Here is a 13,314-nt window from a genome sequence, read left to right as displayed (position 1 = left end):
GAAGCACAAGATACATTTTTGAAACCATGCCACCCCAAGCAGCTCAGAAAACAACTTCAATCACACTTTAGTTTTACCAGACTTTTTTTTCAAGTCAAATAGTAGCAGAAAGGCCATCAAATAACTCACACATACACTGTTTATGGGGTCTTGCCTTACTTGAGAAACTTCTTTGCCCCTTGTTAAACTGAATGTTTTTCACATTCATCTTCCTGATTTAAAGCAACAAAATGCCCTTTCTATGTTGTCTTTACCTTCATCCTTGTTTCTTTTTTCCTGAAACTACGCACACACCCCCCAGCTCTCAGCAGAGCCTCAATGCTTTTTGTATTTGTCTCACCAGAAGAACCCACCAGTGGCACTGAACCTCACAAAGCCACATTCAGGAGCTGCTGTAACTGCAGCCATTCCCCTTATCTCTCAGGTAACACACCCTAAAGACTTGTCTTGAGGGTGAGGAAATGAAAGAATTTGAACCTTGTGCTCTCTTTTTTTATTTTTTTTTCCCTTGGAACACTGTGTTTACCCTCTACCTTTTCTTATGGATCATTTTTTATCCTTGTTAAAAGAAATCTGAAGTAAAACTCACTTCAGTTGCTTCTCGAGCAGAAAAACCTTGTTCTGCCATCCATGAAACTGGAAGACTGTGTCCTGTTCTTTACAACACACAGGACTAAAATCACTCACTGACAAAGGTTATTCTGTGAATATTTCATGTGTTTGTTCAAATTCCATGGCTTTTTAGCTACTGAATGGGTGCTCAGCCAGACCTGTACCACGACACCAGCCCTGAGCTGTTCCTGTTCTGCCCCAGTTAAGAACAACCAGTAAAACTCACTCCTTCCTCAGCATCCCTGCACTCCTGTCCGTGGATATGGAACATTCCTGCTGTCCCTGTGCCACAGAAACCTGTCCCCTCTAACACAGGGCAGTCCCACACCCTGCCCCACACACAGGTCTTGGTATCAGCACTCACACCATCTCACTTACGTAAAGCGACCTCAGATTTCCTCCTGTCGCCAACCCCCCTGAAACACATTTCAAAACATCCCCTTATTCTTACTCCTGCCAGTCACAGCTCCTTCAGGGGTTTCTTGTTTCCCCTCACACTGGCTATTAGTTTACCTGAGGGCTTTTAGCAAAGGGAAACGTCGACTCTTACCTTGGTCTGGTTGGGGGGAGACTTGAGGAACCGCAGCACCACACAGCGCTGGAGGGAGATAGCAGAGAGTAGGGTTTCGTTAGCATTTCATCGTTTGTGAACAGCACAACTGTCTGATCCCCCACCCTACCCCTCCTGAGAAATTAAGGGGGGGAAAAAAAAAAGAAAGAAAAGAAAAGCAAGGTGGGCATTTTAGATGGTTATTGCACTCAGCTTGAAATCAAATACACCGACTGAAATCAAGCACAGCAGCATCTGCTGCCAGCTCTGCCAGCGGGTCAACGAGGCTGCCGCTGCATTTCCAGCTACCAAGTGGGCACCAGGGAAATGCTCCCCCAGCTCACAGCACTGCTCTGGAAACCTGGGAATGCACAGTATTGACACCACCACCCCCCTGGCATTTGTGCATCAAAGGTCGTGGGGCACAAAGGGAAACAAGACCCACTGCACTCCCAGTGTCAGCACAGCATCACAGATCTCACAGGGACACTTTCCACCAGCAGCAGCTACACAGTTGTACTTACAAACATTAAACCAGTTACTGCTACACTTCCACAGAGTAAACACCTAACACAGGCATAAATGCAGCAGGTTTCCAAATCTTTTACCTTAAAACCACAGAAAGTTCACTGATCGTTGTCATTTTTACAATTTTTATCAGTTTTTAACAATTCAAAAACCTTCATATTTTCAAAGTACACGAATTCTAAAAACATCTTCAGCCTTTATTTTTTAATAGTTCAGATTAAAATACTTCATAATTAGGCCTTTCTCCTTAAAAGCCTATTGAGTGTCTTCCATCACAGAAGCCACGTGAAGTAAAAAAAATCTTGCTGAAATTTAACCATTAAACTTAGTAAAAGGACTTTTTGTATCAAAATCAAATGTTGATGTGGCATTAAGTAACCTGCAGGCTTATTAGGTAGGGCTATGTGGTAACAGAGCCCTGCTGAGCCTGTAGCTCTGTGTGCAGGGTGTTGTTGTACACTGTTTCAACTGCTTGATCTCCTGCTTTAATTATTCATAAGCAAGTGGATCAGTGATGGAGTGATGTGATTATCACTTCTCATCCATTCAGAAACATGATTCTGTCTCTCAAGGCTGGCGTAGATATTTATCTGTTAATCAGTTCCCAGCCAACAAGGTTCCAATCATTGCTCTCATGGGACTCACTAGGTATTAGTTCATTACCAAGTCATTTCTGAAGAGGTGCAGTAGGAGAAAATGACCAAAATTATACATGGCAAAAGGAGAACCTGCTGCTTGTCTAAAGGTGTCAAAAGTAAAGAGCAAAGTTCAAACAAACCTTCACAGAATTATAGGTGTGCTCACCCCGGTCACCCCACGCTGCTCCCCACCAGGGCTTTTAGGTGATCAGAGCAAAACAAAACCCAACCAAAAAAACACACCCCAAACCCGAAAAAAAACCCACAAAAAACTCCAAAACACTTCTTACCCTTTCTTGGGGCAAGTTTTCAGCTGGATCCACTCTTTTGTGCAATCCAACACACAGTTACACAAACACACTGCCACAGCACCAAGTTAACCCATCGGATGTCACAGATGCTTCAGAATTACCACCACCCAAAATACTGGCCCACATTTTCATGATATTGAATTTCTGATTCACTTGAGTGATTCTTTACTTGGAAATATTGTGGGTGGTTGTCGCCACGAGGGTTTGTTTTTTTTTTTTCAGTTAACTTAAATGCCCTAGATTTTTTTTATATATTTACAGATTGAACACCAAAGATGTTCCGTGCTCATCTGTATGCATGGAAATGGCCCAAACCCAGAAGAGAACAGATCTCTCAGGAGGTTGTCACTACTCCTTAAATTCTTGGAGAATCAGATCAACTAAATTTCATTCTCCACAAGCAGTGGAAGGGCTTACAGAGGTGCTTAACATCACTTCCATCAAGGCACCACCACCATCAGAGTATTTAGTTAGCTGGATAATAGGCCCAGACACACAAACAGATGAAAAATGCAGGCTGCAAGGAGAAAACAAAAAGAAACAGTGCATGGGTGTAGGCAAATGTAACACATGGAACATTAAAAGGTTTCACAGCTTTTGAAGTAAGACCAGCTAGAAAAATAGTGAATTCAAAGGGAGAATTCTCTCTACCTTTTTTTTTTTTTTTAATCCTGCATATGTTCAGTACCCACTTAGTGACAAAAGACTAAAAAAACCCAACCCATCAGAACAAACACGACTGCTCTTACTCTCAGATAAAGAATTCAAGGGCGACTCTCACATGAGAGCACAGCACAGATAACAAACAATGTCCTGCGGGGCTCCAGGACCATACCCGGGCTACTGCGATGTTCCCAATTGTCATGGAAAGTTCAAAACAAACACTTGCAACAAGGATACCAAAACTGGTGTCTCTGAAAACACATCCACAGGGGCTGTAACCAGGAGTTTCCCAGAGGAGCACTATCCTAGGCCACGGCCTTTTCAGACTCCAGCCTGAAGCTTTACGGTCCCACCAAGAAAGACAACCACTTCTTGAGCACCCTATCACCAAACACCTGTTTGGTGAAAGCAGGAGGAAGTTAATCATTGCCAATAAGCAGAGAAGAAGCTGTGGGAGGGGCTGTGAAAGCACTCAAAGAAGTCCCTGCATCACAGAACCACAAGGATGTGAACACACACAGATCCTGTTCTCGTGTATCCTGGGGAAAAACAGCGCTGGTCTTAGTTCCCAAAACGTTACCTGCAAGGATTTCTCTTCTCCAAAGCAGTTACTACAGCTATTAATTTAATCTTCCTTAGTGAAATCCAAAAACCAAAGTAATCCTTGGTAGCTGGGCCAAAATATGACTGGGCACCAATCCAGGTACTTTGGATTAGGCAGTAGCATTATGAAACCAGGATAAAAGCTTACATTTATTCCTTTACAGCTTGATGTTTGATAGTGGCCTTATTTTATGACCTCACTGTCATACAATGTAGGCCTCCTGAACTGGAGAGTTTTCACGAGTGAAGCACAACTGGGACAAACCCATAGTCTTGATATTCCCCTTGAGGGAACAGCCTCGTTTGCATCACTGAGGTTTTCAGTCAGATTTCCATCTCTTGCTACATTAGCACCAAAATCTGTGTAAGAGATGGTGGCAGTGAAAGAAACAGGAGAATTTGTATAAAAACAAGCTCAACTGCTGGTAATAATGTTTAGAATTACGTAAAGATGTGTGTTTTCCTTCTGCTGTTACCACCTCAGCTCACGTGGGTTTAAAAAAAGCTTCTGTACAAAAATATAAGGAATTAGCCTGTCCAAACATAAAGCCTGGGAAACATCAGCTTCTTCTTTTTTAAATAAGCAGGTTCACGTCATTTGTTATTACTCCATTATTATTCTAACCAGCACACATTAACTGCCTTTGTCTGGAGGCAGAGCACCACCCTGACATCTCCTTCTGCCACTGCACAAGATTCCCATCTAGCTGATTACCAACCTGTGTTCAACATCTGCAAGATCCACTGGCAGAAAACAAGACACTTCAGGAAGGAACTTTTTAAGTCCCAAAAGGAACTCCACCCCTCTTCCCACACCCATCATCTCCCTCACTCCACACAGTCTCCTAAATTCTGGCATCTAAAGGCTCGCCAGTATTTTTGCAAGCACTACCTCCAATTTTACATCACAAAGTCACCTGCCTGTTTACTACACCCTGTTGTTTGAAAAGGCACACGATATACAAACAGGACAAGAAATCCCACAGTCCTTTTACAGTTGTCCATATAAAAGTCTCAAGCTTGCAGTCATAAACATGGGGGAGAACACTCTCCAAGACTGGTAATAAATCTTTCCCTACGATTCTTACTGTACTATTTTTTGCAACCAATTAAAAACATCACCAACCAACTGCCAAAGGAGATGAAGATAAGAGGGCAAATTTATTTCTAGAAAAAACAGTGCTTGTAAAGGCCCTGAATTAATTTCTTTATACAGTCAAAACTGGTTGTTCAATTCGTTGTCCTTTGATGACACTCAAGAGCTACCAAGAACTTACCAAACACGGCTCGGAGGGTTCCAGACCTCCTGCCACCACTGTAATTATTCACCACCACCTAATCACTGGGGATTGATGGCTGTGCACAGCAATGAGCCACAGAAAGTACATTCTATCTACATTTCAGTCAAAGGGAGGGAGCCAAACTGAACACAGTGACAGGCAAATACTAATTAATGGCTGTTTCAGTGGCACTCCACATGAACTGTGGAACTGTTGTGCTGGTATTAAGCTATCCCTGCAGTAGCACACTGGAGCTGCATGCACTACATGTCAACTAAAAAAAAAATTATTCTGACAACTTTTATTCTAAATCTACATTCCACAGCCCCTTCAATTCCGACTCTAGCTTGAGGGAGTTGAACAGAAAACTGTGGTGTTCTATTCAGAAAATGCAATTTCTGGGAAGGAGGAAAATGGACAAAGAGGTGTCATATCTCAGAAAAGACAGGGACACAGAGGAGGGTTCCTCCTTCTGAGAGCTGATAAAACTCAGGAAAAACATGCCCACCACGCTGCCCAGGCACTTCAGCCAAAGCTTACCTTCATGATACTCAACACGAGACATTTTTAAAGGTCTCCTCATCCAGGGTGCTGTGCCATGTGGAGGGATGTGAGAGCTGGAAACAAACTAAGTGCTAGAAAATTTTGCAGCTTTTGAATGAAGTGCACATGGCAGGATTGTACACAACTGTTGTTTTCCAACCCTGTTTTGTTCTGCAGAAGGTGGATAAGACCACACAAAACAAAGCGAGGAAAGCTACGCTTCCTGCCCATGTGGAGGAAGTTTAGCAACTGCTCACACACAGTGCAAAGAAGCATTCAGAAATCAGAACAATACTCTTTTATTTAGCATAGGAGTCCTTGAATAACAATGTTTTGATTTCTTTACATGAATAACGAATTTCTGGCGTAGCACCTGGCTTGACATCATTCAACATGGCAAACCATTATTTGAGAGCAAACCCCCCCCGATACTGGTTTCCTTTAGCACACAGCTCACAGCTTGCATCAGACTTCAGGTGCTCATTCCAGGTTTGGTTTTTTTTTTTCCCCCTGCTTGGTTATGATCTCGACTCCCATGAGAGTTAAGCACTACCTCAGGTTTCACTTTACAGCTTTGCAATACGCAGATGGTACCAATTCCAAGAGAATTTAATGACTGCGCTCGCCAAGAGCGAGAAGGAAACGTCTGCCCTTCAGCCAAGGCAGCTAATCAGAGAACCTGCACTGGTATCAAGTGATACACCCACTGCCACGAGGTGGAAACACACACCAGAGGGAGAACAGGCTGAATAAACCCATTGATCCCTGGCCCTGAGTCCATCGACACTGTGACGTCCTCGCTGTGAAACACACGGAGAAAAACAAGTCCTTAACATTTAACAGCACGTCAAACACCCCCCTGTCAAACAGGTGAGTGGTGCCAAGCAGAACACAACACACACTAAGCTTCCTTCCTTTGAGCTGCCCTAAACCTGCCCCTATCAGCAACACTTCCCAGCATGAGGCTGCCGAGTCACCTGATGTTGTGTTGGGGAAACCAGGCATTCCAGGAAAATATTAATAGGGAGGGGAGGAAACAGAGTCAAAACGGTAAGAGGGATTAGAATGAAGATAAGTAATAAAATGGAGGGTTAGAATAAGTTAATAATTCCCAAGCATCTGGAACACCTCAGCTAGAAGACCCCTAAGCAAACCTTGGGCAAGTGTTCCATGGAATCCAGTGACTGATCCTTCCCGAGCAAAACCAGACCAGGAAGGACAGTTTAGGGAGGTCACAAAATGGTTATTGCACGTTACAGGAAAATAAGTGAGACAAAGAAAACAGCCACTGAAGGGCTGGGAAGGAGAAAAGAACCAAAGGAGGGAATAAAATAGGCTCTTAGACTGAGCACTCCCACACAGCTTTGGGTCAGCCTACTTTATCCAAGGCAACCAACCCACGGCTGCTGGGACCCAGGGCAGAGACAGCAGCAGCACAGAAAAGGCACAGAAACTCCACCATCACTGCATTTACCAAACACTCTTAACAGACAAAAAACCTGCTTTTTAGATAATGGCTTGATCTCATCAACTGCACAAGACTCATTCAAGTTCGAGCTTGAACAGAATCCAGAAGAAAACAAGAGGGTTTTTAATCAAGACCAACCCACTCCTGAGCTTGACTGGGATTTGGTTTGCATTTTCCTTGGATAAAGCCCTCAGAATTCTCAAAAAAAAGAAAAAATAGGCCTAAAGCAGAGAGTGAATTTCCAAAGGTCACCAGAAGACAGGTCTGCTCCAACACTTATTACCAGCAAAATAAGACACCACCTCTGGAAAAAGCATTCTGGGAGGAGGGGAGAGGTGGTGTTGCTGCAGTTAAATGACCACTCTCATATGGCACTAGAGTGTGAGACCACAGCACTGGCAGTGTTTGTGTCTCCCACCTCCATCCACACAGGTGCTGTTTTCCCATCTGCATCTACTGAACTTAAAGCACTTGTATGATAAGAGAAGTTTTAATTGTGCCTTTCTGCTCCCTCTCCTCCCCACACTCAGCCCTGCTCCCCAGTGCAGACACTAAACTGCCCTGCATTCAGAGCCTTCAGTGCACAAACCTGGTAAAGCTCAGGAAAAAGTAAATTTACCTACTCTGGTACAACATGGAATTGAAACCCTGATATGGAATTAAAATTCTATAGAGATGTTGACTCAAGCTGTTGACTTTTTTTCGTGGGGGAGGTGTCCAGAAAAGCTTCACAGCTAATCCACAAAACTGGAAGTGTTTCCAACCCTTAATTCTTCTTTAACAGTAAAAGCTTTGTAGATTGTACTCAAGTAGAGTTAGTCCAATCAATTATGACACCTTCAGGCCCAGCTGTACCAGTTCAACCAAAGAACCAAAGAAAAACAAATACCAAACTGTCTTTTTTTTCCCCAGTGACCTTAGCCAAGTATTGAAGAATCAATTAACCCAGGTTAACACAAGGAAATGTGCAGGTTCACACAGGTGTCACAAAGGGGCCCAAATTCCAACTCAAACCAGTGATTGCCTCCTGTTCCTGAAATCTTAATTGTTGTTTACACCAAGGCAGACATCTCTTCCTTTCTCTTCCACTGATGACACACCCTGATCACATACTTGGCTTTTTCAACTGGATTTCATAGCTGCTTGCTTCAGTAAATTTGGGCAGAGGCTCCTCTACTTGTCTACAATAAGTAAGTAAATAAATGATTTTTAAAAATCAAAAGCAATTACAACTAAGAAAGATGGAGCAAATATATTATCTTTAGTCTTTAAGCTGCCTTCCTGTCCTTTTGTCTACGTAGGTAAAGGGTGTGCAGGTGTGAGGGTTTTGCTAAACAATACTCAGAGATAGACAGTGTTTAGATATGTACACACCCTAAAGAACACAATGCTGGAGAAGGCAGGTCAGACAAATGCCCTTTGAAATAGGAAAAAAAGAGAAATAACACAAAAAAACCCTCTAAGAAAAGCCAAATGGAAGAGGCAGAAAATTCTACAAAAGCAGATTCAAACTCCCCCCCCCCATATTACATCATTCCCAAATCCATCAGAAGTAAGAACTATCACAGGTTGGGAATGTAAATAAAAGACTCTCCTCAAGAATACAAAAATATTTAAGTTCAAGTCGTACAAAAACTATGCCTTTTCCACTAGTTAAAATAAAATTCAATAAATACCAGTTGCATTTTACCTTTTTTGGTAATGTCAATAATAATATTCAGAGAAGACCATTGTTAATAAACTATTCTATTTATAACCCCAAGGAACAGCAACCAGTTTTTCAGTGCCTTTCCCTACCTAAAGACCCTTTAATACAGGAATCAGCAGCCTGTTCTATATTTCCTTGAAATCAAGAGATTCATAGGCATTAAGGGGAAAAAAAAAAAAAAAAACACAATCAAACACAACTGAACAGAAAACAGAACAAAATTTGCTTTATAGTCAGGGCCCTGGAATTTCTCCGGAACGACCGGGAAGTTTGGGGGGCAAGACTTACACACATTTCAGTAGGACAAAACAGATTCAGGCAACTCCACATAGAAAAACAACAGAAGAAAAAGCAGGACATGCAGGTTTTTGGACTTAGGCAAAATGACATTATCAGAAAAAGCACCTTAAGAAGATTGTCTCAACGAGACAGCAATTAATGATCAGCATCATCCCTTTCTGCCAAACAGGATCAGAGGAAAGCTGCAGCTGCCTGTCATTCCAACCCTAAGCATTCCACCCTTTCAGCAAACATCCAATCCTGCCCTCTCTTCAAGTTAAGTTTCTTGCAGCAAAACTGAATCATTTGTCATTATTCTTAAACCAACCAACCAGCCACAGGAAAACTATTTCATATTTCAAAAGCATTAAAAGGAACAATAATCTACCCTGACTTGACACAAAGCTCTCCCCCCACCAAGTAGAATTATTTTAATTCAAAACTCCAAACCAAGTCCCTGTCCCCACATGCAGACAGTGACTTTTTGCACACACTTTGCAGTACCCTAATGCAGCTGCCAGCAGAGGCAGCTACAGCTGTAGTGAAATCAAAGGCTGGTGTTAAAACACAAGATACCACTCTCTCCCAGCACCTCTGCTCTCTACAGTCCCCTACACACTCAGAAAAATAACTGGGAAGGTTCCCTGCAAAAGCAGTACTGGGGCATCCTCCATCTTTAGGTCTTCAAGGAAAAATAAACACCACAGAGAAGAGACAGATATTATTTACTTCTGTAGGCACCAGCTTTGGGAATCTTCTGCAAGTTTGACTACCTGACTAGGTTACCTTGTCCAGTCTCCTTAGCTGTGTTTCATTCACCTTCTCCATCTCCCCTCCTTCCCCTTTTCCTATTCCGTAAGCTCACATATCCTCTGGAGATGGTTTACGCATTCCTAATTCAGTCCTGTACCAAAACCCAAGGATATCTGCTAGAGCTGCAAACATTCCAACACAAGAAGTAGATGATCACTAATAATTGAGGCATCTGAAGATACAAAACAATCACACCAAGATTTCTCTTGACCATCTCACCAAATATGAAACAAGCTGGGGAAAAACGAGACAAATCCCTCCTATTCTCTTGTACCACCCTGAAACACAAGTTTAATGTTCAAATGTATTTTAAAATGAAGCTTCTGGTTACCACAATATCCCAACACACAGTAAGTAAAACAGGAGATGTCCAGGAGGAATGTACAGAATCCATCTCCTACAGCAACAACTGGAGATTGCAAGCACAGTTCCAACAGCGGGAGGAAATCCAAGCCATTCGTTCCAGAGTTGCTTACACTACTTTCCACCAACACCTACTGAAGCCTTTTGAAATGAAGTGTTAAGTGTCCCCGAAAGAGCAAACAACTGATTAAAGAAAGGGAAGAGCTCCAAAGGAGGATCTCCAGCTCACTTCTGAAAAACTAAGGATGTCCACCATGGAAAGACACAACAGCTTACCAGGAGATAACGGTGCTGCAGCGGTTCCTCTGAACCCTCTACTGCTCACGAGCAGGGAGGGAGAGGGAAAGCACAGCTCAGATGCCAAATTTGATGTGGAAGGAACAACACTCCAATAAAACTGCAGGGAATAAGAAGCCTCCTTTCTAAAGCACCTGGCTGGCTCTGAAGCAACCTGCCTGGTTAGGGTTTTGCAGAGCTGTGTCTGTTCTCAAGCAATTTATGCATCTCTGAGACAGCAACTAGAACAAGTAACCGGGCAATTCACTGTGTGGTGTGAAGGGTGGCAAATAAGTTGTGTTGAAAAGGATACAGTGATTCAATCAAATACTCAAAATTGCAACTGATGGACAGGGATCACACAGACACTGCCTGAACAGTTTGCAGTGTTTGTGGAACACACAAAACTTTCCCAACATCTCACCAACCTCTCAGAGTTACCAGCTGTATTTCTCACTCAATGCATGAGGAAGGAAAGATGTCTGTTCATTCTACCAGAAGCATTTCAGCAGGCTACACAGAGGCCTTTTGACTACAATTCAGTTCCAGTTTGAATTAACTTAATCACAGCTGAAAAAAAACAAACAAAAAGTATCAGCAGAAGCTGTGTCACCAGAGAAATTTGTACCATAGTTCTGTACATCTTCTGGAACTTTAGATTCACCAGAACCGAAACAAAAAATCAATGAAAGCAGAAGTCTGAGTGTGCATCAAGCAAGCAGGCGCACAGCTCCAGAGATAACAATGGAAACTGGAAATGCTTGGCAAGCATTCCATCTTCACTCATCGGATCACTGTCGAAATGCTGGAGTACTAATTAAAGTAAGTCTGTAAAAAGAGATGTGTTGACTAGACCATGTCCTGCCTCAGGATCTTTATCCTTCACTGGATGGGTAAGGAGCAGAGATACACTTGCAGAGATTTCAGCAGAGGCTGTGGGACCACAGGCACACGGGGAGCCTCCCATCACTGTTACACTCTGCAGGATTAATGACCAGCCAGAGAAAGAGTCCTGACAGCCCTGTGACAGAACAACAGAGCACGTTCCATAGGATGCCAGTGTCCCACTGCCAGGCAGAGCTGTCTGCATGCCCTGGAAAAGCGGCTGCATCCAGGGCTTATCAGCCCATCACCAGCAGAGCTGTTTGCTGGGCATGTGACTTCTCCACGGCCAACTTTTGTAATTTGGTGCTGCACCAGCTCTGGACTAACAATGCCTTACACATCCGTGTCTTAAAGAGCAACATACAAGGAACGGAGCAAAGCAAGGAAATAACAGAGCCTCACACACACGAGAGCTCCCTGAGCTCTGCTGTCCTTGCTGTCCATCCCCAGTCCAGCCACGCTCCTCACAGCCAGGAGCAGGAGTGTCCCCCAGGCTGCCTGCCCACCCTAACCCACACACCCCACGTGCTGGAGACGTGACCCTGCCCAGAGCTCTTATCAGCGCTCCAAGGAGCGCTCCAGAGGGCAGGAGTTCCAGCTAAACACCCTGGACCTCACTCCATGAAAGGCAAGGCAGCTCGTGCCCTCTCCTCCAGAAGCACGGGGATTCATTTCTTTGCTGCTGTTTTGTTTCTGAAAGCTTCTCAAGTTTTCCAGAAGAAGCGGTGAAGGGAAGCTTAGACCTACAGATCTAGGGACCAGCTTCCTCCTCACATTCCAAAACACCACTACACATCAAAAGGGAGAACATGGAAACAACAAACACACACAGCTCCACCCAGGCCTCTCACTTGGATCTGAGTGTCCGTTCACACTCCCTCACCACACCAAATCACTACCCCTCCCACTGGCACCGAGACACAAAAAACACGGACTGGAAAGCTACAGAATGAAACATGGACAGTCAAACTGGAATTCACTGTCTTAGCTGTGCTACTGTTCTGTTCGCACAAACCTGAGAATAACTTAACACCAGATCACGAGAATGATGATGAATCATGCCGGTATGTCCTGTTTGTAAGAGGCACAAAGTAACAATTAGCATCTAAACACTATTTTATGGCTCCAAGTTTATAGGCTCCAAGAGTTTGTCATCAGCAAACAGAGAGCTCCAAGATGTAAACTTTACTGCTTCAAAGCTGTCCATAAAGGAAAATTTACACCTATTTCACTTTCACGCCATATGAAAAGTTCTAACATCTTGTTAAAAAGAGAACTGACACACTCAGCAGCCATTCTGAATCATTGGCAGACTTCCTCACTTTCCACATCTTATCACAATTACATCACTATTAATCCATTACATATCCTGATTCCCGTCATCCAGTGACTGAGTAGTTTTTAAAGTGCCTTTTTCAAAGATAAAATGTGACAGGAAAAAAAATGGTACACATACTTCTTGTACCAAACCAGTTTTTAAAAAATACTTCATATAAAGAAGCCAGAGGCACAGAAGTGCCCCTCCTAAAGTTTGGAGAGCACCATAGGATTTCCAGCATTTTCTCAAACTTGATATTTGCTAATGTTTTTTTACATCTAGTTTATATTTATAATCCAGAAAACAGACATCAGAAGAATCCAGTATTTTCACTCATTCATTTTGATGGTATCTAAAGAAACTGCTGTCAAGATTCAACTCTTGCTATAGATCTTTTTCTACATAAAAGTCTGCATTCTACCATTCGGATTTACTGCGTTTAGATCTATGAAGCATCAAGAACATTCTGTGGCCAA

At 43.1% G+C, this 13,314-nt stretch overlaps 1 protein-coding gene across 2 annotated transcripts in view; it reads right to left on the bottom strand.

Moving 5' to 3' along the window:
* IPPK (inositol-pentakisphosphate 2-kinase) overlaps window positions 1-13,314 on the bottom strand; it is a 28,675-nt gene that overhangs the window by 14,389 nt on the left and 972 nt on the right. Inside the window, exons 1-2 of one of the 2 annotated variants that reach the window (XM_050312646.1) lie at window positions 5,726-7,690; window positions 1,163-1,210 (exon numbers count right to left, since the gene is read on the bottom strand). In XM_050312646.1, coding sequence (XP_050168603.1) covers window positions 1,163-1,210; window positions 5,726-5,731 — 54 coding nt within the window. In that variant the 5' untranslated portion in view covers window positions 5,732-7,690. Of the gene's footprint in view, window positions 1-1,162; window positions 1,211-5,725; window positions 7,691-13,314 lie in introns of those variants that run through there. The other variant, XM_050312645.1, reaches the window with a different exon arrangement.

Source organism: Myiozetetes cayanensis, unplaced genomic scaffold (genome assembly GCF_022539395.1).
Source record: "Myiozetetes cayanensis isolate MyiCay16 unplaced genomic scaffold, myiCay2020 scf18, whole genome shotgun sequence".
NCBI classification, from domain to species: domain Eukaryota; kingdom Metazoa; phylum Chordata; class Aves; order Passeriformes; family Tyrannidae; genus Myiozetetes; species Myiozetetes cayanensis.
Note: the sequence above shows the minus strand (reverse complement) of the source record. Positions and strands in the feature narration are given on the sequence as shown.